The following is a 22,463-nucleotide window of genomic DNA, read 5'->3' as shown; positions in this document are numbered from 1 at the left end:
CCCCCCGAGCCCCGCGCGGCGCCGACCCCACGTCCCGCCCGGAGCTGCCCCGCGGAGCCTCCGTGCGGCGGGGCAGGAGCGCTGGGAGCAGCGGCGCAGGTGGGCACGGGGTCAGTTTATTGTGACCGTAGCCGGGGAGCAGCGGGGCAGACCCCGGGCTGAGCTGGGCTGGGGGTTCTTCCACCTCCCTCAGCCTCCGACCCGCCCGGCCCCAAGGCTCCTCCCGCCCGCCCCTCGCCCCCACCCAGCCGGGGGTCGGGGCCACTGGGATTGAGCGGGGGGTGCTGGGCGAGGGCAGGCGGCTGGGGGGCACCGGAGGGGGCACGGGTGTGCTGGCAGGGCAGGGGTTCATGCTTGGGGGGTCCTGCTGGGGGTGTCCAGCTCAGGGGGGGGCAGGCACTGCTGTTAGGGGGCCTAAGGGGGGCTAGCTCAGGGGTCCCAGGCTGCTGAGGATGGTGTAGCTGAACTTGGAGAGAAAGGTGTTGGCCGTGGGGGCTGGTGGGGACCCAGTGGCGCGGGCCCCAGGCACTGGTGTTGGAGGGCTCGGGAGGCTCCAGCTCGGGGGTGCCGGCTCAGGGGGGTCCCAGGCTGCTGACAGTGGTGTAGCTGAACTTGGAGAGTGAGGCACTGGCCATGGGGGGCTCGTCCTCGGGCGGGCGGCGGGGGCAGGCGCGGCGGCACCCCCAGCCCGCGCAGGTGGCCCCGAAGGCCTTGCGGAAGCGGCGGTTCATGAAGCAGTAGATGAGGGGGTTGGCGCAGGCTGAGGTGTAGGACAGCAGGTGGATGAAGGCGATGGGGGTGCCTGAGAGTGCCCGCTGGGCTGCCCGCGGGGCAAAGGCACGCCAGGTGTTGGCGGCGAAGATGGGCAGCCAGCAGAGGAAGAACATGGCCACGATGACCACCAGCATGCGGATCACACGCCGCTTGGCCGCCAGCTGGGCCCCAGAGCTGTTGATGCGGGCCCGGTCCTGCTGCGCTGCCCCCAGCGCCCGCAGCTCCAGCGCTGCACCCGGCCGGGACAGCTGCAGGTAGCACCCGTCACCCTCATCGCAGGCGGGCGCTGGGTCCCCCCCAGTGCCATGCTGGGCTGTGGAGTGAGGAGGCACGGTCACGGCCATGGCACCAGGGACATGCTGCACCCCAACACCGCGGGAGCACCCTCCAGGAGGGTGGGATGGGGACATGGAGATGGCAATGGCACCATGGGGACACGCTGCATCCCACAGCTACAAGGAGGTCCCTGGGAAAGGGGGGTGTCCCTGAGGAGCACACCGCTGTGGGAGCAGGGGTGAGGGCTCAGCCCTGCCTCGCCTGCTAGGGTGGGCACTCTGCCCACACAAGAGTCACCCCCGGATCACCCCCACCCCATCCCCTCACCTGCCACCTCCCTCTTGACGTCCAGCTCGAAGCGGATGCCGCGGTAGAGCTCACGGGAGATGAGCCCGTATGCCACCGTCATCACCACGCCCGGGATGAAGAAGAGCACGAGGAGCAGCAGGACGTACCTGGGAGAGGTGTTCCCGTCACTGGGCATCCCCTGAGGCCCGTGCTCCCCCTCCCTCGCCGGGACTCACCAGGCCTGCCGGACGCGCTCGCTGGGCCAGTGGTGCGTGCACTGGGCGGGGGGCGGGCGGGGGGCCGCGGGCCGCGTGGTGCTGTACACGGCGTAGGGCAGCATCAGCAGCGCCGCCAGCGCCCAGGTGCCCGCGATGACACGGCACGCGTGGGACCGCGTCTGCCAGGCGCGCGACTGCAGCGGGTTGCAGATGGCACTGTAGCGTTCGATGGCGATGGCCACCAGGCTGAAGGTGGACACGGCCACCGAGACCCCTGCGGGTGGTGGGGGGCGTCAGTGGGCATGGCGTGATGCGTCAGTCCCCCGTCTCCTCCCAAAGCCCCCTGCCGTATTCCGTGCGCCCGTGAGGAAGGGATAACCCCAGCGTATCCACGGGGGAGAGACGAGCCCCCTCCCCGTGCCCCCGGGTACCGACAGGGCAGGGATGAGGCCCCCCCGCCGTGCCCCACCCCACCCATGGGGGAGGCACAAGCCCCCGCCCTGCCCCACCCTACCCATGAGGTAGGCGACCAGCTTGCAGACCACGTCGCCGAAGATGAAGGCGCCCATGAGGCCGGGCAGCAGGGTGAAGGGCATGCAGCACAGCGCCAGGAGCAGGTCACTCAGGGCCAGCGACAGCAGGAAGCAGTTGGTGACGGTGCGCAGCCGCCGGTTCAGCGCCAGCACGGCCACCACCAGCGCGTTGCCCCCGACGCTCAGCACGAAGATCAGCACGTACAGCACCACGCGCACCGCCACGTCCAGCTCTGCGGGCAGCGGGGCACGGCGCTGCATTGGCACCCCGGGGGCACCCCAGAGACACTCTGAAAGCACTCCCGAGGCCACCACAGAGACTCTCCCACGGCACCCCGAGGATAGCCCGGTGCCCCCCAGACACGTTCTGAAGGCACCCCAAAGGCGCCCCAGCACGGGCCCAGGCACTGGGACACCGGGGCTCCGACGTGACCGGCGGGGCTCGGTGGAGACCCATCAGATGAGTGCATCGTTTTCCCCCCGTGTGGCAGCCGCCGGGATTTGGGGTGAACCCCGCCGTCCTCAGCTCAATTCCTTGAGGCTGAGGGACCCTCATCCAGGTGGGTGCCCCCATCCTGCCCACCCTCCGCCTCGGTGCTCACCGGGCGGCGCGGGGACCGGGGACGTCCTGCCCGGAGAGCGGAGTGAGAAGCCGGAGCAGGGGCCCCAGCCGGGGGCTGGGATGGGATTAGGGCTCTTGGTTCTGGTGGAGGGTGGGATGGGGGTGTGCCAGCCGAGGGTCCAGCTGGAGGTCCCGGCCCCGGCAGTGGGGCGGGGGTGCGGGGCGGGCGCTGTCTGTGTCCGTGGCGTCCCTGTCGGGGTCCCCTCCGCCCTCCTGCTGCCACCGGCACAGCCCGCCGTGTTCCCCCAGGCAGCGCCGAGATCCTCATCGGAATCCCTGGGCAGTGCCGGGCCCCCGAGCCCGCGGCCGGGGCGCGGGGACCGGGGGTGGCGGGTGTGATGAGGGGCACGGCGGGGAAAGGCAGCGGCGGCGGTCGGGGAGCGGCAGAACCGGAGCGCGGGGCGGCGGGCACCGGGGTGGCACGGCGGGACGAAGCGGGGGTGCCGGCGTGCCGGGGAGCGCAGGGCCGGGCACGAAGCGGGGGTTCCTTCCCGGGTCCATCCCGCTCCTTCCCCCCGCCCCCGCTCTCACCTCTGGGCGCCGGGGGCCCGCGGAGGCCCCTGCGGAGGAGGTCGCAGACCGAGCCGTTGGTCCCGTTGCCGGTGCCGGTGCCGGTGCCGTTCCCGGTGCCGTTCCCGGAGCGGCAGAGCATCTCCTGCAGCGACTCGTTGAGAGGCCGGGGGTCCATGGCGGGGACCCCCCCGCCTGCCCCCGCCCCTCCTCCGGCAGGAGGCACCGGGAAGGATCAGGCACCGGCAGGCTCCGGGAGGGACGAGGCTCCGATCCGCTCGGAGCCGCCGGTGGATAAGCGGGGGCGGCGCCCGGCGCGGGGCGGGCCGGGGGCGGGGGGCGGTGGCGGCGGCGGGGGGAGCCCGGGGGGTGCCGGGGGGCGCGGGGGAGGCGGGAACGGGGGGAGCCCGGGGCGGTAGGGACGGGCGGGGCCATGCAGAGTACCGGGAGCGGGGCTCGGGGAGTACCGGGCTGCAGCCGGAGTCCCGGGCGGGCCGGGCAGCCTGCGGGACTCGCCGGGAGCGCTCGTGAGGCACCGGGCGACGGCGACGGCGACGGCCGTCACCGCGATGTCTGTCACCGCGCCCGTGCGGCTGCCCCGGGACGGCCTGGCGGGGCTGGGGGTCCCGAGCTGCTCACGGCTCCGAAACTCCGTGACCCTGACCCGTCCCCATCCCGGCTCCTTCCTCGTCCCGGTCCCCGTCCCGCAGCAGCAGTGCCGGAGTCACTGACAACAGTGGTCGCTGCGGCGTCCCCACCCAGGACACCCCTCAGCACCGCGGGACTAGTCCCGCGGCACCCCCGCCCCTCGTGGAGCCCTGAGCCCCTGAGCCCCGGAGACATGATGCGCCCCCACGGGTCTCTGTGACCCGGAGGGACCCCGTGCCCTGGGCAGAGCCCGTGCCCTGCTGGCACCATACGTGCCACTGGGACCCCGTGCCCCAGTCTGCCCCTGTGCCCTGGGCGGCGCCTGTGCCCGGAGGGGACCCTGTAACATGGGGGTACCATGTGCCTTGAGGGGAGCCTCTGCCCCCCTGGGGCCATGCATGCCACGAGGACCTCGTGCCCCAATGTGACCCCGTGCCCCGAGGGGTCCCTGCCCTGTGGGGGTATCGTGTGCTTTGGGAGGACCTTGCATGTCGCTGGGCCCCTGTGCTCTATGGGGACTGAGTGCCCTGTGGGGCCCCTGTGCCTTGGAGGGGCCCTGCGCCCCAGTGGGACCCTGTCCACCTGCAGAACCCGGTTCCTGGGCAGGACCCTGTGCCCTGAGGGCACCCTGCACCTTGGAGGGACCCTGTTCCCCCGGGGGACCGTGTGCCCTGAGGACAGCCCGTGCCTTGGTAGAAGCCTGCACTCTGGGGAGGCCCTGTTCCCCGGTAGCACCCCGTGGGCTGTCGGGCCGCTGCCGTGAGGCCGTTCCTGCCGTTCCCGCTGCCCCGTCCTCCCGCTCTGCTCTGCCCCGCAGCCGTCCCTCGAGGCGCCGGACGCGCAGGGCCGCGCGCAGGGCTCCGGCCTCCAGCTGTGCCAGCAGCCGTGCTGCCCGCGTCTGGAGCCCCTCCAGGGCCACCTCCAGCCCCTGCAGCCGCTGCTGCGCCTCGGCCTCGGCCGCCAGTGCCGCCGCCTCAGCTCCGGTGTCGAGTTGGCCCATGCGCAGCAGCAGCTCCCGGCCCTTGGCTTCCATGGCAGCACGGGCACAGGGGAACTCGGCCAGCACCTCGGCCAGGTCCTCCTTGCCCAGGCAGAACAGGTCCGAGTACCCGATGCTCAGGATGTTGGCTGTGCGCCGGTTCCCTGCCATGTTGCCTGTGGCGCAGGGAGCCGTGAGCCCGAGGGGGCCGCGAGCCCGAGGGGGCCACGGGGCAGCATCAGGGCACAGCGTGGAGCTCACCCTTGATGTTGATGAGGCTGATCTCCCCGAAGTAGAGCCCCTCGCCCAGCACGGCCAGCTGCGTGACGCCGTCCTCGGCCACCACGGCCAGGCGGCCCTCGCGGATGAAGTACATCTCACGGCCCACGTCCCCGCGCCGGCACACGAACTCGCCGGGCCCAAAGACCTGCGGCCGCAGGCGCAGCACCAGCTGCCGCAGCACGCCGTGCTCCCAGCCGCGGAACAGCCCCACGCGCCGCAGGGCTGCCAGGTGCACGCTGGCGGCCACCTCAGCCTGCAGGCCCTGCGGCAGGTGCTGCAGCACCTCCCACTCGGCCGGCAGCTTGCGCTGCGCCCGCAGGTGTTGGTGCCAGCGCGCCACGCGCCCCGCCAGCCGCCCATCCACGCCCCTCGCCCGCAGGTAGCGCCGCACCGGCCCCGCGTCGGGGTAGAAGGCGGAGGTGGCCGAGCTGAGGTTGACGATGACCGTGCTGATGCTGCCGGTGATGGTGGCGAAGCCCAGCACGGCCAGGAGGAAGCCGGCGGTGAGGAAGAGGAACTCCTCCTCGCGCTGCGGTGCTGGCGTGTCTCCCACCATGGCCAGGACCAGCGTGGAGAAGTAGAAGCTGTGCAGGTAGCGGCGCAGCACTCGGGTGAAGCTGGGGCAGACCCAGGGGTCGGCGCCCAGCCCCAGGCGTGCCGACAGTGCGAAGTAGAGGCAGCCGTGCCAGTGGATGCCCAGCAGCAGGTACAGCATCAGCTTGGCCACGCGGAACACGTTGGGCCAACCCGTGCGCGTCTCGCACCGGTCGAAGGCCTCCAAGAGTCGCGGCAGCCGTAGGCAGCGGTTGGCACGTGCTGCCGGCACCCCCGGGACCCTCGGGACCCCTGGGAGCAGACAGAGCAGCTCGGTGGGCAGCACGGCCATCACATCCCAGGGGAAGGTCCAGGAGCCCAGATAGCGCCGCCGCGTCCGCCTGACGTCCCGCACCAGGATCCCGTCCTCCAGGAAACCTGAGTGGGCAGCCAGGGCAGCCATGGGCTGCAGGGCATCCATGCCTGGAGGGGCAGGGGCTGCTCACCTCCCTGTGCGTCAGAGGGCTCGCAGCAGGGAGCATGCAGGTGCCCAGAATGGGGCACAGGAGCCCTGCATGGGCACCCTGGATGGGCACCCTGGGGGTGGCACTGGGGCTCCCTGGGCTGCCATGGGGCTGAGGGGTGAGTGGTGGGTGCCGGGACTCAAGACCACCTACCCAGACATCCTTTGTGTGGGGCTGGGTGGTGTCTGTACGGGGTGGGAGTGCACATGTGTGTGTGTGCATCTACACACCTGTACACGTACATGCTTGCATATGTGTGTGTGTGTATGTACACACCTGCACGCGTGTGTACACACATGTACGTCTGTGTCTTGTGTACCTGTGTGTCTGTGTGTGTATGTGTGTGTACACATCTGTGTATCTGTGTGTACCTGTGTGTCTGTGTGTACACACCTGTGTGTCTGTATGTCTGTGTGTGTACACATCTGTGTATCTGTGTGTACCTGTGTACCTGTGTGTGTGTGTACACACCTGTGTGTCTGTGTGTGTGTACACACCTGTGTGTCTGTATGTCTGTGTGTGTACACATCTGTGTATCTGTGTGTACCTGTGTACCTGTGTGTGTGTGTACACACCTGTGTGTCTGTGTGTGTGTACACATCTGTGTGTCTATGTGTCCATGTGTACCTGTGTGTGTCTGTGTGTACCTGTGTGTGTGTGTGTCTGTGTGTACCTGTGTGTGTGTGTGTGAATGTGTGTGTGTGTGTGTGTCCGTGTCTGTGTGCACACACACCTGTGTGGAGGTGCACGGCCATGTCCAGCAGGTACAGTGCGTCGCTGAGCCCGTCCAGGACTTGCCACAGCCCTGCGTGTGCCTCCTGCACCTCGGGGAAGCAGCACCTGGGATACAAGTGGCATCACAAAGCATCACTGGGACGGGGCCAGGACACCGCACACCCTCCCCCAACCCTCCTGCCTGGCACCTGAGGATGAGGACGACCCAGTTGTAAAGGATGGGCAGCACCATGAGGCTGATCCACCGGTAGTGCCAGTCCCCGGCGGGGTCCAGGCTCCAGTTTCGGGGGGCAGCAGTGCACCTGGGGGTGCAGAGGCACCTGGGCTGACTCCGTCCCGGTTTGGGATCCCTCTGCCCCCGCTCAGCCCCGGCTGCCGGCAGCTCTAAGGCTGGACCAGCCCCCCCACAGCTGGAGCGGAGGTGTCCCTGCGGTGCCCGACCCCCGCCCCACTGGAGGCAGCCGTGCCCCGCTCACCCCGTGGAACGTCCGGTGCCGCTGCCGGCCCTGGCTGTGGCCATGGCTCCAGAGGTGACGGGAGGGAGCCGAGGGTTCCGGTGGGATCCTTCACAGCGGGGATCCGCGCGTCCCGGTAGCCGGGGCTCCTGCGCACCGGAGCGCCTGCCAGGTGCTGCCGCGGCCCCGGTGCCGGGCGTGGTTCCTCAAGGGGACCCAGCCACGCGGCTCCTGCGACACCGGGCGTGTCCTGGCAACGAGGGGTCCCCAGGGTGCCCACTGCCCCCCGGGACACCTGGGCTGACACACACACCGTGCCAGGCCCGCCGGGCACGCCGGGGCACGGAGCCGTGGCCAGGTGTGCCGGGGCTCAGGTGAGCCGCCAGGAGCAGCCGCCGGTGCCAGGCGGTGCCTGTGCAGGGGCGGCGGCAGCAGCTCCCAGCGCCCGGTACGGGGCTGCCTGGCACAGGGTGCTCGGTACAAGGTTATCTGCACGCGGGTGCCCAGGGCCAGGGAGGGCCCGTTTCTGGGCTTCTGGGGGGTCCCGGTACCGGGGTGCCCGATTCTGAGGTGCTCAGTTCCGGTAAGTGCAGTGTGCGGGGGCTATTCGGTGCAGGGTTACCCGGTACTAGGGTGGGCACTTACGGGGGGTCCCAGTACGGGGGTGGCTGGGCCAGCGGGATGCCCAGCTCCGAGCGGTGCCCGTGCTGGGGCTCTCGGTGCCGGTGTGCCAGCACCTGGATACCGGGTTACCGCTGCCGGGCTGTCCCGGTGCCGGGGTGTCTAGTACCGCGGGGTCCCAGTACCGCGGTGTCCCGGTACCGCAGGGTCCCGGCGCCGGGCTGTCCCTGTGCTGGGATGTCCCGGTGCCGGGCTGTCCCTGTGCTGGGGTGTCTCGGTGCCGCGGTGTCCTGGTACCGCGGTGTCTCGGTGCTGCGGTGTACCGGTGCCGGGCTCTCCCGGCGTCCTGGTGTCCCTGTGCCGTGCTGTCCCGGTGTCCCGGTGGTGCCGGGCTGTTCCAGGTCCCGCTGTCCCGGTGTCCCGGTGCCGGGCTGTCCCGGTACCCCCTGTCCCGGTGCCGGGATGTCCCAGTGTCCCGGTGGTGCCGGGCTGTCCCGGTTCCCGGTGTCCCGGTGTCCCGGTGGTGCCGGGCTGTCCCGGTTCCCGGTGTCCCTGTGTCCCGCTGTCCCGGTGTCCCGGTGCCGGGCTGTCCCGGTGTCCCGGTGGTGCCGGGCTGTTCCGGGTCCCGGTGTCCCGGTGTCCCGGTGCCGGGCTGTCCCGGTTCCCGGTGGTGCCGGGCTGTCCCGGTTCCTGGTGTCCCTGTGTCCCGGGGTCCCGGTGTCCCGGTTCCGGGCTGTCCCGGTGTCCCGGTGGTGCCGGGCTGTTCCGGGTCCCGGTGTCCCGGGGTCCCGGTGTCCCGGTTCCCGGTGTCCCGGTGGTGCCGGGCTGTCCCGGTGTCCCGGTTCCCGGTGTCCCGGTTCCGGGCTGTCCCGGTGTCCCGGAGGTGCCGGGCTGTCCCGGTGTCCCGGTGCCGGGCTGTCCTGGTGTCCCGGAGGTGCCGGGCTGTCCCGGTGTCCCGGTTCCCGGTGTCCCGGTTCCGGGCTGTTCCGGGTCCCGGTGTCCCGGTGTCCCGGTGTCCCGGTGTCCCGGTGTCCCGGTGTCCCGGTGTCCCGGTGCCGGGCTGTCCCGGTACCGCCTTTCCCGGTTCCCGGGTCCCGGTTCCCACGCGCCCCGGCCCCGCCCGGCCCCGCCCCACTCGGGGCTAGCCAATGAGCGCTCGGGCCTTCCCGGCGAGGCCACGCCCACCAGGGCACGGGCGTGTCCCCGCGCGGCGGTGGGCGTGGCCAGCGGCGGTGGGCGTGGCCCGCGCGCGCGGTGCGTCGGGCGCGGCGGGAAGATGGCGGCGGCGGCGCGGGGCCCGTGGCGGGGGCGGGCGGTGAGCGCGGCACCGGGGCGGCACCGGGAGCGGCCGGGGAGCGGCCGGGGGCGCCGGAACACCGGCAATGGGGACCCCGCTAGCGGGGACAGCGGGAGCGGGGCGCGCGGGGAGCGGGCGCGCCTTGGGGCAGGTCCCGCCGCCCTTGTGCCGCGGCGCCGGGGTGCCCGGGCCGCCGCCCGCCCTTGGCCCGCGGGTCGGAGGCACCGGCCCGGCCCGGGCGGTGTCCGGGGCGAGGGCGGCGGGGGCGGGCCCGAGCGGGCCGCAGTGCCGCGGGGCGAGGGCCCCGTCCCGCCGAGGCCCCGGGGTCCCGGGGGGTCCCGGCCCGCGTCCGACGCCTCCTCTGCCCTCCTCAGGTGCGGCGCTGACGGGACGGGACCGCCGCGACCTTGACCCAGGTAGGGCCCGGCCCCTCGGCATCCGAGCGCCCCGGTTATGCGTGACCCCGGAGCCTGAGGGCGTCCCGGTGTCTCCATGGCTCCGCGCCTGAGGATGCCCAAATGAGCAGCACCTCCCGCGGGCCGGGGACAGCCCTGGGCTGAGACAGCCCCTCGCCTCACCCAGACCACCGGGGCCTACCGCCGACCGCCCTGGCGACCCCTCGGTGACCCCCACACGGTGCTTTGGTTACCGGGTGCATTGGAGGGGCCGGTGCTCGTCACCCACAACCTCCTGGCACTGGGTGCCATCCTCTGCCCGTGGTGGCCGTGCCCCGGGGTCCCTGTCCTTGCCCTGCTGGCACCTGGTGTCCCCGTGCCCTCGGTGTCCCTGCCTGCAGCCTGCCTTTCCCTGGTCTGGTGGCACATGATCACCCCCCAGTGCTCAGCTACTTGCTGCCCGGGCGGAGGGTGCTCCACCACTGCAGCCCCTCTGGGTGACACTGGGGTGACACTGGGGTGGTGCCACAGCCCCGTGCTGTGCCCCCGTGGCTGGGTCCTTTGGCACAGCCAGGTTGGGGTGAGGGGACACTGGTGCCAGGGCAGAAGTGGTGACAGCTGGTGTCCCTGTCCCACCAGCATGGCTCTGGCCGTGTGTCACACAGGTCCCTGCTCTAGGCGTCCTGGTGTGCCACACTGTGGCTTTTGGTTCCTGCTGCTGGGGCCGCAGTGCTGGGTGGCAGGGCTGGCACTGCCCCGGCATTCAGTGGCTCTAACTTTAGCAGCCACACGAGCGCTGGCTGTGGGTGGGACGGGCTGAGCCGGGTATAAATAGACAGGCCCTGCCCGTGCTGTGTCCCACTGGCCCAGCTTCAGCCACTTTCCCTTCCTGCGCCTGTGGTTTGGGGTGTCTTTAATGGCACTTCCACTTCCCCAATTGCCATGCAAGGGCTGTGGCACTGGCTCTCAGAGCCACTGCCCTCCCCACATGCTGGTGGGGAACTGGGTGGCCCCTGCGGTGTCTCTCTGTCCCCAGGCACAGCAGTGCTGCCGGCTCTGGGGCCTTTATGCTCAGTGCTACGCTGGTGCCTGCAGTGGCAGTGCTGGTGCTAGGGCACGGGGCCCTAAAAATATCCTGGCAGCACTGTTGTGCTGCACCGGCCGTGGGTGCTGCTGAGCAGGGGGGTGGGCAGCTGTCCCAGTGTCCCGTGGCTGCTGGGCACTCCCCACGCCCATGCTGGGCCAGTTCCTGGTGTAAAGTCCAGTACTGGGTGTGAGCAGGGCTGGGATCCAGAGTCCTCCATCCAGCACTGCTCCGGCATGCTTGCCCGGCCCAGTTCCCGCTGCTCTGGCTCCTGCCTGCCTTTCCTTTTGATAGCTGTCTTTTCCTCCTGACCTTCTTCCTTCCTGGCTTCCCTGCTCTTTCCCTTCTGCCTCCCTCCCTGCTGCTGGCGGTGAGGTTGGGCGGGGGGTCTCTGACGGCGCCTCTCCCTCCAGCCCGTTGGCAGCAGCATGGAGAGAGGACCCTGGCATCCCGCCCGCTCCCCTGTGCCCCCACGGTGGTGCCAGGCCGCATCCAGCCCGGCTGGCGTGCCGCGGTGCTGTCTGTGACCCCGTGCCGATGGAGAGGATGAGCTGGCTGAGCAAGCTGACCCCACGGGCGGGCGGGCAGCGAGCCCCCCGCAGCGCCAGCCTGCAGCCCCCTGTCACCGCTGATCCCGAGACCTGCCTCATGGTCTTCAAAAACCACTGGGCACAGGTGAGTGGGGCGAGGGGGCAGCGAGCATCCCCGACCCTGCGACCCCCAGCCCCCACTGCCAGGCTCTCTCCCACAGGTGCTGCGGATCCTGGAGCGGCGCGGCAGCAAACCAGCCCCCGATGACCTCAGCGCCGTCCGCAACAACACCTACCAGATGCTGAACCTGCTGGCTGAGGACCGGCCCTGGGGGGACGGGGACAAGGACAGGTCACAGGGGGACGGGGACGTGGCCTGCGGGCCCATCCTGCAGTTTGTGGCTGCTGAGAACCTGCTGGAGCGGCTCCTGTGCTGGCATCTGCAGGGCGACTTCACCGAGGAGAGGAAGGTCTGAGTGAGGGGAGCAAAGGGGTCTCTGGGGGTTTGTGGGGAGGCTGGGACAGCCTGGATCCAAAAGGTGAAGGTGCTGGGTTGAGGGTCAGCCAGGCCAAGGGTAGGGGAGTGTCCCATGGCACGTTCAGGTTGGATTGGGGTTGAGACTACCCGAGCCAACCTGAATACTCTGTGACACTGGAGGAAGTTCCTCATGGAAGGAATTTCCTCCTTCCCTGTCACAAATGGCCCAGGGCAGCGCTGGAATCCCCAGCCCTGGGGGGATTTCACAGCCGTGCGGATGTGGCACCTGGGGACATGGTTGTGCTGGAGGAACAGCGGGACCGGTGGTGTCTGGGTGGTCCCTGTACCTTTCCGCGTGTCCTTGCTGCCAGGTGGAGCAGCTGAAGCTGTACGAGATGCTGATCAGCCAGGCCCGGCAGCCCCTGCTGCGGCACAAGGCAGTGCTGACGCCGCTGCTGCGCCTGCTGAGCGTGTGTGCCGAGCCCGCCTCGGCCCCGCTGGAGAACAGCCTGGTGCTGCTGCTCAACCAGCTCTGCGTCTCCGTGGCACGCGAGCCGGCCATCCTGGAGCTCTTCTTCCACAGCCACACGGACCAGGGCCCTGCCAACCTCATCATCTTCTCGCTCCTCATCCCCTTCATCCACCACGAGGGCGTGCGGGGCCAGCAGGCTCGCGACGCGCTGCTGCTCATCATGGCCATGTCGGCCAGCAACCGCGCCGTGGCCCAGTCCATCACCGACAACTCCTACTTCTGCCCGGTACGGATCCCCTTGGCATCCCCCTCCCCGGGACACTGCTGGGACCCTGCGCTGCTGGCACCGAGCTGGGCCAGCGGGGGCACGAGCCATGGACAGTCCTGGAGGGAGAGAGAAGTCCTGCCCTGGCTTGGGGACGGTGGAGGGCGGGGCTGGAGATTATGGGGGGCTTGGGAATGATGGAAGCTGGGCGATGGAGAGGTTGCAAATGATGGAGAACTTTGGGATAGAGGGCTTGGAGGTGATGGCATATCTACAAGTGATGGTGGGCTTGGAGGTGACAGAGTAGTCTGGAGATGGTGGAAAGCTTGGGGGTGAGGGGGCTGGAACAGGGTGCTTGGTGGTGATGGGAGGATGGTGGAGGGCCCAGCGTTGAGTTGGGGATGGTGGAGGGCCCAGCGTTGAGCTGGGGATGAGGGGGCCACCCCCTGGGGTCAGTGGTGGATGCAGGGTCCAGCCCAGCTGCCCTGCCTGGAGCGCTGGGTGGGGCAGGTCTGTGGGGGGAAGGTTCCGGGGCTTTGGGTCGGGTCCAGCAGCCGGGGGTGCGAGGGGCTGCGGGGCAGCCGAGTACATGTGTTCCCAGGTGCTGGCCACGGGCCTGAGCGCCCTGTACTCCTCCCTGCCCCGCAAGATCGAGGTGCGAGGAGATGACTGGCACTTCCTGCGGCGGGAGGACTGGATCGGCGTCTCCTCCCTCGTCCTCTTCATGAACTCGCTTGAGTTCTGCAATGCCGTCATCCAGGTGGGGCTGAGGGGCTGCGAGGAGCTGTGAGGGGCTCCCAGCCCCATAGGGGGCTGCCTGACCCCCCTGTGGCCCCTCAGGTCGCCCACCCACTGGTGCAGAAGCAGTTGGTGGATTACGTCCACAACGGGTTCCTTGTGCCCGTCATGGGGCCGGCGCTGCACAAGGTGAGGGACCCCTGGCACCGGCTGTGGGAGGGGGGTTTCCTTGGGGGTCTGCTGCCCGTACCTCTGCCTGTGCGGGTGGGCAGGGCCCCGTGGTGCCCATCCCTGTGGCTCCCAGCTGCATGTGCCCCTGCTGCAGACCTCGGTGGAGGAGATGATTGCGAGCACAGCGTACCTGGACCTGTTCCTACGCAGCGTCAGCGAGACGGCGCTGCTGAAAACCTTCCTGCGCTTCGTGCTGCTGCACCGGCACGACAACACCACCATCCTGGACACGCTGGTGGGCCGCATCAACAGCAACTCCCGGGTGAGCCTGGGGTCCCCGCGGCCCCCCAGCATCCCCGTCCTCATCTTTATCCCATCCCCAGTGTCCCCATCCTTGTCCCGTCCCCATCCCCTTCCCCTGTCCTGCCGTGGGGTGGGTGGCACTGTCCCTGCCCGCTCTGCTGCCCCTCTGACGCCCTGCCCTGTCCCCAGCTGTGCATGGTGTCCCTGAGCCTCTTCCGGACCCTGCTCAGCCTCAACTGCGAGGATGTGATGCTGCAGCTGGTGCTCAGGTGAGGGGGCTGGGGTCACCTGCTGCTGGCCCACTCTGAGGGCTCCTCCGGGATGGGCCTGGGGCATTGCTCCCAGGTGGGCATGTGGATGTGAGGCAGCCACATCATTTGCCCCCGTGTGAAGGGGCTGGGGTCCTGTGGAGGCCCCTGTCCCCATGTGTCCCCTGCAGCTGCCCTGTGCCACCCTGCCCGCAGGTATCTGCTGCCCTGCAGCCATGTGATGCTGAGCCAGAAGCGGGCAGTGCGGGACCTGGACATCTATGGGAAGACAGCGGCCAAGTTCCTGTCCCTCATCCCGCGCTGCTGCCAGCCCGAGAGCCCCCTGCCGCCCCGTGACCGGGACGAGGAGCCTCCCTCCCGGGCCAGGGGTACGCCACTGCGGCCCCTCAGAGCCCCTCCACCTCCCAGCTTGGTGTTGAGCCTCACCCCACCATCCCCATGGCCCCTTGGGCCCTGTCCCAACACTGAGCCCTCTCCCTGGATCCCTGGGAGAGGATCCCTGGCCCCTCAGACTCCTTTCCTGCCCTGACTTGGCACTGAGCTGTCCCATGCTATCCTGTGGCCCCTTAGGCCCTGTCCCCCTCCTGGCTTGATGTGGAGCCCTCACCTGGGGTCTCCATGGCCGATTGTAGCCCACCCCTGCTCCAATGTGTTGATGAGTCCCATCTGTGCCATCCCTGTGGCCCCTCATGCCCTGGCCCCATCCTGTCCCATTGCTGAGCTCTGCCTTACTGTCCCCTTGGACCTGGTCCCAGCTCAGCGTTGAGCCCTGGTGCCATTCCTGTGGCAACCTGAGCCCCATCCCCACCCCACCTGGCACAGTTCTCCATGCCATGTGATGCCCACGTACTTGAGCCCTGTCCTGGCACGGGGCTCCCCCGTGCCATCCCTGCAGCTGCCGGGACCCCGTTCCTCTGCCAGCTCAGTGCTGAGCCTCGTGCCACCATCCCCGTGGCACCTGGAAATTCTCCAGCCCCGGCTCGCTGCTGACCCCGGTGCTGTCCCCAGTGCTGCCACCCCAGTGCTGCCCCTGGTGCTGTCCCCCCGGTGCTGACCCCATGTCCCCTGCAGGCCACGGCAGCCCTGGAGCAGATGCCCCCCCGGCACCGAAGCCCTCCACGCCGTCGCGCCTCTCGTTCTTCATGCGCCAGGCCAGCGCGGGCCCCGCCGAGGCCGCTGCCCCCCGCTCGCCCGGGCCCCCCGCGGGCAGCCCGCCCCGGCCCGGCCCCCGGGACGAGGTGGCGGAGCTGGACAGGAACTACCTGGAGTACCTGCGGGACGCGCGGCACAGCATCGACCGCTGCGCCTGGGCCTGCCGCGTCTGGTCGGCGCCCTACGACGGCGAGGACCCCCGCGCCCCCGGCCCCGCGCCCGACCCCGACAGCCCCCCGGCGCGGCCCCCGGGACCCCCCACCCCACGGACTAAGAAGCGGGGGCTGCCCGAGGAGGGGGCGCGGGAGGCGCCGGGGGGACCCCTCGGGGGCGACGAGCCCGGGGTCGGGGGGCCCGGCCCCGAGCCCCGGGATGGGGGGACGCTGGTGAACGGGGCACACGGGGCGGCCGAGCCGGGGCGGCCGGAGGTGGACGTGGTGGTGAAGAAGGTCCGTCGGAGCCCCCGGGGCGAGGGGGAGGGTGGTGGGGGGGCTCCGAACGGGGCCCCTCGGGCGCAGCCCCCCGGCTGGGAGCCTCTGCCCTCGGTGGACTCGCTGCTGGAGGAGCTGCTGGCCCGTGCGCCGGCTGAGCCCCCTGGGGCCGGCGTCTCCATCGAGACCTTCACGGAGGAGCTGCGTGAGATTGAGGCCGAGATGCAGAACGGGGGCGTGGGGGGAGCCCCGGCCACCCCCACGGAGCCCCCGGAGCCGCCCTTGTCCCACGAGGAGGAGGAGGCCTTCGCCAGCTTCGCCGCGTTGCCCGAGGGGGACGCGGGCACCGGGCGGGCGCCGCCACGGCCCCCGGACCCCCTGGCGCAGGTGGTGGCCAGCCCGCCGCGGGCGGTGGGGCCGCCCCCCAGCCAGCCCTTCACAGGTGGGCACGGGGGCACAGGGAGGGTCCCGGCTCACTGAGGGGCCCTGCCTGACCCCCCCATGCCGCCAGGCCCCTTCGTGTCGGTGCTGTTTGGGAAGCTGGAGAACATGCCCCACAACTCTCTGTACGTCAACTTCCTGCTGACGGGGCTGGTGGCCCAGCTGGCCTGCTACCCCCAGCCTCTGCTCCGCTCCTTCCTGCTCAACACCAACATGGTCTTCCAGCCCAGCGTCAAGTCCCTGCTCCAGGTATGGCCCCCGGGAGCCCCTGCCCTCGTGGGGTCATGGAAAAGGTTTCAATCCTTTCTAACCCCAAGACCACTGAGTTGGCCCTGTGCTGCCCAGCCCCTGCCCCGTGTCCCAGGTGTCACAGGCACATGGCTGTAGCCCCCTCTGGGTCCCCCCTCTCCTGTTGGGATACCCTGTGCTCAGGGGAACATCCCATCTGATGGGGACCCCTGCTCCTGTGGGACCCCGTGCTGTGGTCCTGCAGGTGCTGGGCTCGGTGAAGAACAAGATCGAGAGCTTTGCTGCCACTCAAGAGGATTTCCCAGCGCTGCTCTTCAAGGCCAAGAAGTACCTGATTGCTCGGGGGCGGCTGGACTGGGCTGAGGGGCCGGGGGCTGTCCCCGCCCTGCGGCGCACCGACACCCTGGGTGAGCACAGGGCCGTGCCGGGGGGCTGGGGTCTGCCGGGGGTCTGGGGGTGGCACACGGGACTGGGGGCTATGTGAGGGGCTGGGGGCTGCATGTTGTGTTGGGTAAGGAGCTGGGAGCTGCCCTATGCATTGTCCGGGATCTGGGGGCTGGGGCTGGGGCTGGAGGCTGCACGGGGGGCTGGGGCTGGGCTGGGGACTGGGATCTGGGGGCTGCACTGGGATCTAGGGGCTGTACTGGGATCTGGGGCTGCACTGGGGGCTGCACTTGGGGGCTGGGATCTGGGGGCTGCACTGGGGGCTGGGGCTGGGCTGGGGGCTGGGATCTGGGATCTGGGGGCTGCACTGGGATCTGGGGCTGCACTGGGGGCAGGGGGCTGCACGGGGGGCTGCACTGGGGGCAGGGGGCTGCACTGGGATCTGGGGCTGCACTGGGGGCTGGGATCTGGGGCTGCACTGGGGGCTGCACTGGGATCTGGGGGTGCACCGGGGCCCGTGTGCCCCCAGCCCCTCGCCCGTGCCCCTGAGCGCTCCCGGTGCCGCAGCCCGCAGCCGGAAGCCGTCCCTGGGGGAGCTGCTGCTGCGCCACGCCAACAGCCCGACACGCGCGCGGCACGCGGCGCAGCTGGCGCTGCAGGGGCTGCGGGACGGGGGGCTGCACCCCCTGGCCCCCCCGGCGCGGCACGGCGAGGCCCTGCGCGTGCGCAACGCCGTCTACTGCGCCGTCATCTTCAGCGAGTTCCTCAAGGAGCTGGCGGCCATCGCCCAGGCCCACGCCGTCACCTCCCCGTTCCTCACCGAGCCCCCCGAGGAGTGACCCGGCCCCTCGCACCCCGGACTGGGACCTTTTTAATTTATTGGGGCAGGCTGGCCGAGGCCGGGCCGCGCTCGGAGCAGCGGCCGCCCGCGCCCCGCGCCCCGGGGAGCAGGGCAGGACCCTGGGGCCCGCGGGCTGGCGGGGCGGGGGCGCGGGGCGGGCTGGCTCTGCCCCCCTCGGCCCCGGGGGTTCCTGCCACCCGCCCCACCGCTCTCCGTGCAGCCCCCGGGGCGCGGGGCTGGGGGGCTGTGCATGGGGAGGGTGTGTGTCTGTGCTGTGTAAAACCCTTGGCAATAAAGGGTCTGAGCGAGGGCACCGCCTCCCCCGTCTGTGCAGCTCTCGGGGCGTGGGGGGCCGGCCAGAGCACCCCTAAAGAGCCAGGACACCCCTGCATGGCCAGGGCACCCCTGCACAGCCAGGGCACCCCTGCAGGGCCAGGGCACCCCTGCAGGGCCAGGGCACTCCTGCACGGCCAGGGCACCCCTGCAACGCCAGGGCACCCCTGCAACGCCAGGGCACCCCTGCAGGGCCAGGGCACCCCTGCAGGGCCAGGGCACCCCTGCACGGCCAGGGCACCCCTGCAGGGCCAGGGCACCTCTGCAGGGCCAGGGCACCTCTGCAGGGCCAGGGCACCCCTGCACAGCCAGGGCACCCCTGCACAGCCAGGGCACCCCTGCAGGGCCAGGGCACCCCTGCAGGGCCAGGGCACCCCTGCACGGCCAGGGCACCCCTGCAGGGCCAGGGCACCTCTGCAGGGCCAGGGCACCTCTGCAGGGCCGGGATTGCATCCTGCTGCTGGCCTGAGACACCCCGTGTCTGCTCCCCCTCCACTCTGGGGACTCTGGGGCTCTGTGGGCCGCCCTGGGGTGCAGCTGTGACCGTCGGGGGACAGCAGGCAGGTCGTGGAGCAGGTGCCAGCATTGGTCCCCTGGGTGTGGGGTGCCCTGGCCCCCAGGTGCCACCACAGTTCCCATCCAATACTGACTGGGGACACCCCCAGAGACACCCCCGGGACCCTGCTCATGGCCGTCACCCAGAGGTTTCCCGCTGGTGCCAGGCTGAGGGTGGAGATGCAGATAATTGGCATGGGTGGGGATGAGGATGATGAGGATGGGGTGGGATGGGAGGAGGTTGAAGGGGATGGAGCCCCACTGGTGGTGTCTCCTGGGCTGTTGGGGGTTCTGGGGGCACCGAGCCTTCTGTGCCACGACTCCATTCTCTCTCCCAAACACCCCCTGGCTCTGTGGCCTGTGGGAACAGTGACTGGAAAATGCCGGGTTTCCCGTTCCAGTAGTTCATGTGTTTATTCCTGTCAGTGTCTGCAGCTTTTCTCCAGCTGCACGATGCTGACCCTGCTGCAGGAACTCCGGGGAGCAGAGTGGGGCGAGCTGGATTTCAGCCTTGTCCCCAGCAGTGTCCCTTGTCCCTGCACTGTCAGCCAGCTGGCAAAGGGACATGGAGCTGCCCCAGGCTGGAATCTGGGGCTGCTGCCTGTGTTATCTGCAGTTCCGGCCTTTTTCACAATTGCCAGTGGATCTGTGACCAACTCCTGCTCATCTCTTTGGGGTTTTGCCCCAGAGGAGGTCATGTCTGTGAAATATCAGACAGTGGGGCCAGCATGGCAAAGAAGTGCCCTGGGCTGGCACAGCCTTCCAGGGCTGTGTCCAGTTCTGGGTCCCTCCATTCTGGAGAGACCTGGAGGGGCTGGAGCATGTCCAGGGCAGGAAACGGAGCTGGGAAGGGGCTGGAGGGTTCCTGAGGGAGCTGGGAAGGGGCTGGAGAGTTCCTGAGGGAGCTGGGAAGGGGCTGGAGAATTCCTGAGGGAGCTGGGAAGGGGCTGAGCCTGGAGAAAAGGAGGCTCAGGGGGGACCTTGTGGCTCTGCACAGCTCCTGCCAGGAGGGGACAGCCGGGGGGTCGGACTCTGCTCCAGGGAACAGGGACAGGAGGAGAGGGAACGGCCTCAGGCTGGGCCAGGGCAGGCTCAGCTGGGACAGCAGCAGCAATTTCCCCATGGAAAGGGGGCTCAGGCCCTGGCAGGGGCTGCCCAGGGAGCTTTGGAGTGCCCATCCCTGCAGGTGTCCCCTGGAGGTGGCACTGAGTGCTCTGGGCTGGGGACAAGGTGGGCATGGGCCCAGCCGGGACTCCCTGGGCGGGGAGGGCTGTTCCGTTCCCGGTTTCCCGGCACTCGGTGTCCCGGCAGCGCCGCCCCGTTCCCGTTTCTCTCCGGAACTCCGGAGCCGCTCCCGCCCCGCCGCGTCACACCGGCGCGTGACGTCACTTCCTGCCCCTGCCCCGCTCCCGGGTTAACCCGCGCCCCGCGCGCGCCGCGGCCTCTTTCCGGCCGCGCTCGCCAAGATGGCGGACACGCAGGTGGGGCTGCGCGGGGCCCGCGGGACAACAGCACCGGGACGGCCCCGGGGGCGCCTCTGAGCGGCCACACCGGCCCAGCCGTGCTGGGGGGCGCGGGGGAGGCGGCCCGGACCCGGCAGGGGCGGTGGAGGCGCCGTGCGGGAGGGGCGCTCGGTGCCCTAAGGGAGGGGGAAGATGCTGAGGGGAGCTGTGGGTGGTCTGGGTGTGGGGGGGACACCCGCTCCCCACGGGGGACCCGCTCCCCACGGGGGACCCGCTCCCCACGGGGGACCCGCTCCCCGGGGTCGATGGGGCGGAGGGCTGCGGAATCCCGGAGTGCGGGGGGGGCGGTGTCGGTTAATCGGGATTTTGGGGCGGCGGGGCAGGACAGAGGGGCCGCGCTCCGAGGCCCTGGGGCGGTGCAAAGCTCGGTGCCTGGGGTTGGAGGGCTGGCGGAGAGGGGCCGTGTGTGGGGCAGGGGGACGGAGGCGCGGGCGAAGTGTCGGTGCCCCGGGGGTAGGGCGGAGCAGAGCCGTGCCCGGAGCTCGGGACGGGTCCCGGTGCCCCGAGGGCTGCGGGAGGACAGAGGGTCCCGGGGCTGGGGGAAGGATCTCGGTGCCTGGGGTTTCTCAGGGAGGGCGCGGCAGGGTCCCGGTGCCCCGGGCCGAGCTCGCTCTCGCTGCCGCGGCCCTTGCCGGGGGTCTCTGTGCCCGCTCCCCCGTGCTGACCCCGCTGTCCCCATCCCCAGACAGAACGCGCCTACCAGAAGCAGCCGACGATCTTCCAGAACAAGAAGCGAGTGCTGCTGGGCGAGGGCGGCAAGGAGAAGTTGCCCCGCTACTACCGCAACGTGGGGCTGGGCTTCAAGACCCCGAAGGAGGTGAGGGGGCTTGGGCTCAGGACTGGGGCCCGGGTGGTGCTGATGTGGGGGAGGCGCTTTGGGACGGGGTCCGTGGTGGCCTTGGCAGTGCTGCTTGGACTCGGGGCCTCTGGGGACACTCAGATCTGTGTGTGCCGCCTGACACCCGCCTGTCTCTGCAGGCCATCGAGGGCACCTACATCGACAAGAAGTGTCCCTTCACTGGCAATGTCTCCATCCGGGGCCGCATCCTCTCAGGTGAGCTGGAAATCCCCAGAGGGGTCCCGTGGCAGATGTGGGGCAGGTAGCCCAGGTAACCAACCCCCGAGGCCCTGTAGCCTGCCCGGTCCTGGAGCTGCAAATGATGCCAATCTCACGATGGTCTGCCGAGCCCACGCGGGCCTGACGACACTGCCACACGGCTTTACTGATGCAGGTGACAGGACCGGCCGTGCTGGGTGGGATGGGAGCATTAGGGGGCCTGGAAAAGAGCCCCAGTGGGGTTTGTAGCACACGGGGAGCCGGTGGGCTGGCACCGAGCAGCGGTGAGTCGGGAGAGACTCCCGGAGCTGGGCCGTGGTGCTGCCAGGTGCCACAGCCATCCCTGGCAGGCCCTTGTGGCTCAGGTGTGTGTGCCCTGGCGCAGGTGTGGTGACCAAGATGAAGATGCAGCGCACGATCGTCATTCGCCGCGATTACCTGCACTACATCCGCAAGTACAACCGCTTCGAGAAGCGCCACAAGAACATGTCTGTGCACCTGTCCCCCTGCTTCAGGTGTGTGCCTGTCCCTCGGCCGTCCCCGCACCTGGGCAGGGCGTGGCTGGCTGCACAGCCTGTCCCCACCTGGAGCCTGCTCGCAGGTCATGATGTTCAAACTCACGATGGTCTGCAGAGTCCCCGCGAGGGGCTGCTGACAATGCCTCTGGCATTACTGAACCACGGGGCAGGTTCCGGGCACTGCCTGTCCCAGCAGGCACAGCCGGGTTGGTGGCTCTGAGGGACAGGTGAGCCCTGGGAGCGCCTGACGCCAGGTGTCATTGCAGGGATGTGCAGATCGGGGACATCGTGACAGTGGGCGAGTGCCGCCCGCTCAGCAAGACCGTGCGCTTCAACGTGCTCAAGGTGACCAAGGCTGCGGGCACCAAGAAGCAGTTCCAGAAGTTCTGACACCTGTGGGGACAGGCTGGGAGGAATAAATGCTGGGAAGGTGGAGCTACCTGTGTGTGAGCTGAAATGAGTTGTGTGCAGTGCAGACTGGGACCGGTGACTGTGGGCTCTGGTGTGGTGCTGGGGGCCCAGGCAGTGGCAGAAGGGGACACTGCAGCTGCTCTTGTCACCTGCTGTGTCCCGGGTCGGTGTTGGTTTGTTGTGGGCTGTGACTGCCTCCCCACTGCCGCTGGTGTGGGTTTGGTAATGATTCAGACTGAAATCACCTGGTGGTGACGGGCAGGTGTGGCCTGAGGGTCCTTCTCGGCAGGAATGAGTGGTTCAGCGCTGGTGGCAGCATCTGGGGCCAGCTCTGGCGGTGTCCCCTTCCCATTGAAGTGTCCAAGGCCAGCTTGGACAGCACTTGCAGCACCCTGCTCTAGTGGGAGGTGTCCCTGCCCATGCAGGGGGGTGGATCTGGATGAGCCTTAAAGGTCCCTCAGCCCAAACTGATGCCATGACTGGCTGCCTCCACCTGCTCCAGGTGAGCCCCACACCTTGGGCTGTGGGCTGGAGCTGTAGGCACTCTTCATGCTCAGACTCCTGAAG

General features: G+C 69.8%; 4 protein-coding genes, 1 long non-coding RNA gene and 2 other non-coding genes across 11 annotated transcripts; 4 read left to right on the top strand and 3 right to left on the bottom strand.

Moving 5' to 3' along the window:
- Positions 1 to 95: 95 nt before the first annotated feature.
- Positions 96 to 3,749, bottom strand: CCKBR (cholecystokinin B receptor). Of its 2 annotated transcripts, none has more exons than XM_072936489.1 (5): positions 3,243 to 3,749; positions 2,071 to 2,344; positions 1,575 to 1,830; positions 1,378 to 1,505; positions 96 to 1,087 (listed from the first exon to the last, which is right to left on the bottom strand). In XM_072936489.1, exons 1-5 carry the CDS (start codon positions 3,654 to 3,656, stop codon positions 573 to 575), a joined length of 1,587 nt encoding a protein of 528 aa, XP_072792590.1. In that variant the 5' UTR covers positions 3,657 to 3,749; the 3' UTR covers positions 96 to 572. The 2 variants fall into 2 exon arrangements, with proteins under 2 accessions (XP_072792590.1, XP_030140927.2); XM_030285067.4 differs by having other exon boundaries at positions 2,071 to 2,322; positions 3,243 to 3,543.
- A 145-nt stretch (positions 3,750 to 3,894) lies between these two features.
- CNGA4 (cyclic nucleotide gated channel subunit alpha 4) lies at positions 3,895 to 6,246 on the bottom strand. The gene is made up of 2 exons (XM_041719205.2): positions 5,110 to 6,246; positions 3,895 to 5,024 (listed from the first exon to the last, which is right to left on the bottom strand). The coding sequence occupies exons 1-2, from the start codon at positions 6,143 to 6,145 to the stop codon at positions 4,006 to 4,008; spliced, it is 2,055 nt and encodes a 684-aa protein (XP_041575139.2). The 5' UTR covers positions 6,146 to 6,246; the 3' UTR covers positions 3,895 to 4,005.
- A 2,962-nt stretch (positions 6,247 to 9,208) lies between these two features.
- FHIP1B (FHF complex subunit HOOK interacting protein 1B) lies at positions 9,209 to 17,809 on the top strand. 4 transcript variants are annotated; one of them, XM_032751660.3, is made up of 14 exons: positions 9,209 to 9,314; positions 9,671 to 9,712; positions 11,189 to 11,450; positions 11,527 to 11,775; positions 12,155 to 12,541; positions 13,170 to 13,280; positions 13,361 to 13,447; positions 13,584 to 13,751; positions 13,922 to 14,001; positions 14,197 to 14,369; positions 15,073 to 16,026; positions 16,096 to 16,274; positions 16,519 to 16,681; positions 17,226 to 17,809. In XM_032751660.3, the coding sequence occupies exons 3-14, from the start codon at positions 11,313 to 11,315 to the stop codon at positions 17,495 to 17,497; spliced, it is 2,961 nt and encodes a 986-aa protein (XP_032607551.3). In that variant the 5' UTR covers positions 9,209 to 9,314; positions 9,671 to 9,712; positions 11,189 to 11,312; the 3' UTR covers positions 17,498 to 17,809. The 4 variants fall into 4 exon arrangements, with proteins under 4 accessions (XP_032607551.3, XP_032607545.3, XP_032607546.3 ...); XM_032751654.3 differs by having other exon boundaries at positions 13,122 to 13,280; XM_032751655.3 differs by having other exon boundaries at positions 9,231 to 9,253; positions 13,122 to 13,280.
- Positions 17,810 to 19,841: 2,032 nt separating this feature from the next.
- On the top strand, positions 19,842 to 21,924 carry RPS11 (ribosomal protein S11). The gene is given in 5 exon segments (NM_001245151.2): positions 19,842 to 19,868; positions 20,596 to 20,727; positions 20,889 to 20,964; positions 21,353 to 21,482; positions 21,752 to 21,924. Coding segments are annotated over 5 exon segments (477 nt in total). The 5' UTR covers positions 19,842 to 19,853; the 3' UTR covers positions 21,876 to 21,924.
- Positions 21,063 to 21,146, top strand: LOC115497787 (small nucleolar RNA SNORD35). Its single transcript, XR_003963383.1, has one exon. It is a non-coding gene; the product is annotated as a small nucleolar RNA SNORD35 (small nucleolar RNA).
- LOC140685199 (uncharacterized) lies at positions 21,402 to 21,687 on the bottom strand. The gene is made up of 2 exons (XR_012058482.1): positions 21,552 to 21,687; positions 21,402 to 21,513 (listed from the first exon to the last, which is right to left on the bottom strand). It is a non-coding gene; the product is annotated as an uncharacterized lncRNA (long non-coding RNA).
- Positions 21,567 to 21,652, top strand: LOC115497780 (small nucleolar RNA SNORD35). The gene has a single exon (XR_003963367.2). It is a non-coding gene; the product is annotated as a small nucleolar RNA SNORD35 (small nucleolar RNA).
- Positions 21,925 to 22,463: the final 539 nt, after the last annotated feature.

This window comes from Taeniopygia guttata, chromosome 1, assembly GCF_048771995.1.
Source record: "Taeniopygia guttata chromosome 1, bTaeGut7.mat, whole genome shotgun sequence".
Taxonomy (NCBI): domain Eukaryota; kingdom Metazoa; phylum Chordata; class Aves; order Passeriformes; family Estrildidae; genus Taeniopygia; species Taeniopygia guttata.
Note: the sequence above shows the minus strand (reverse complement) of the source record. Positions and strands in the feature narration are given on the sequence as shown.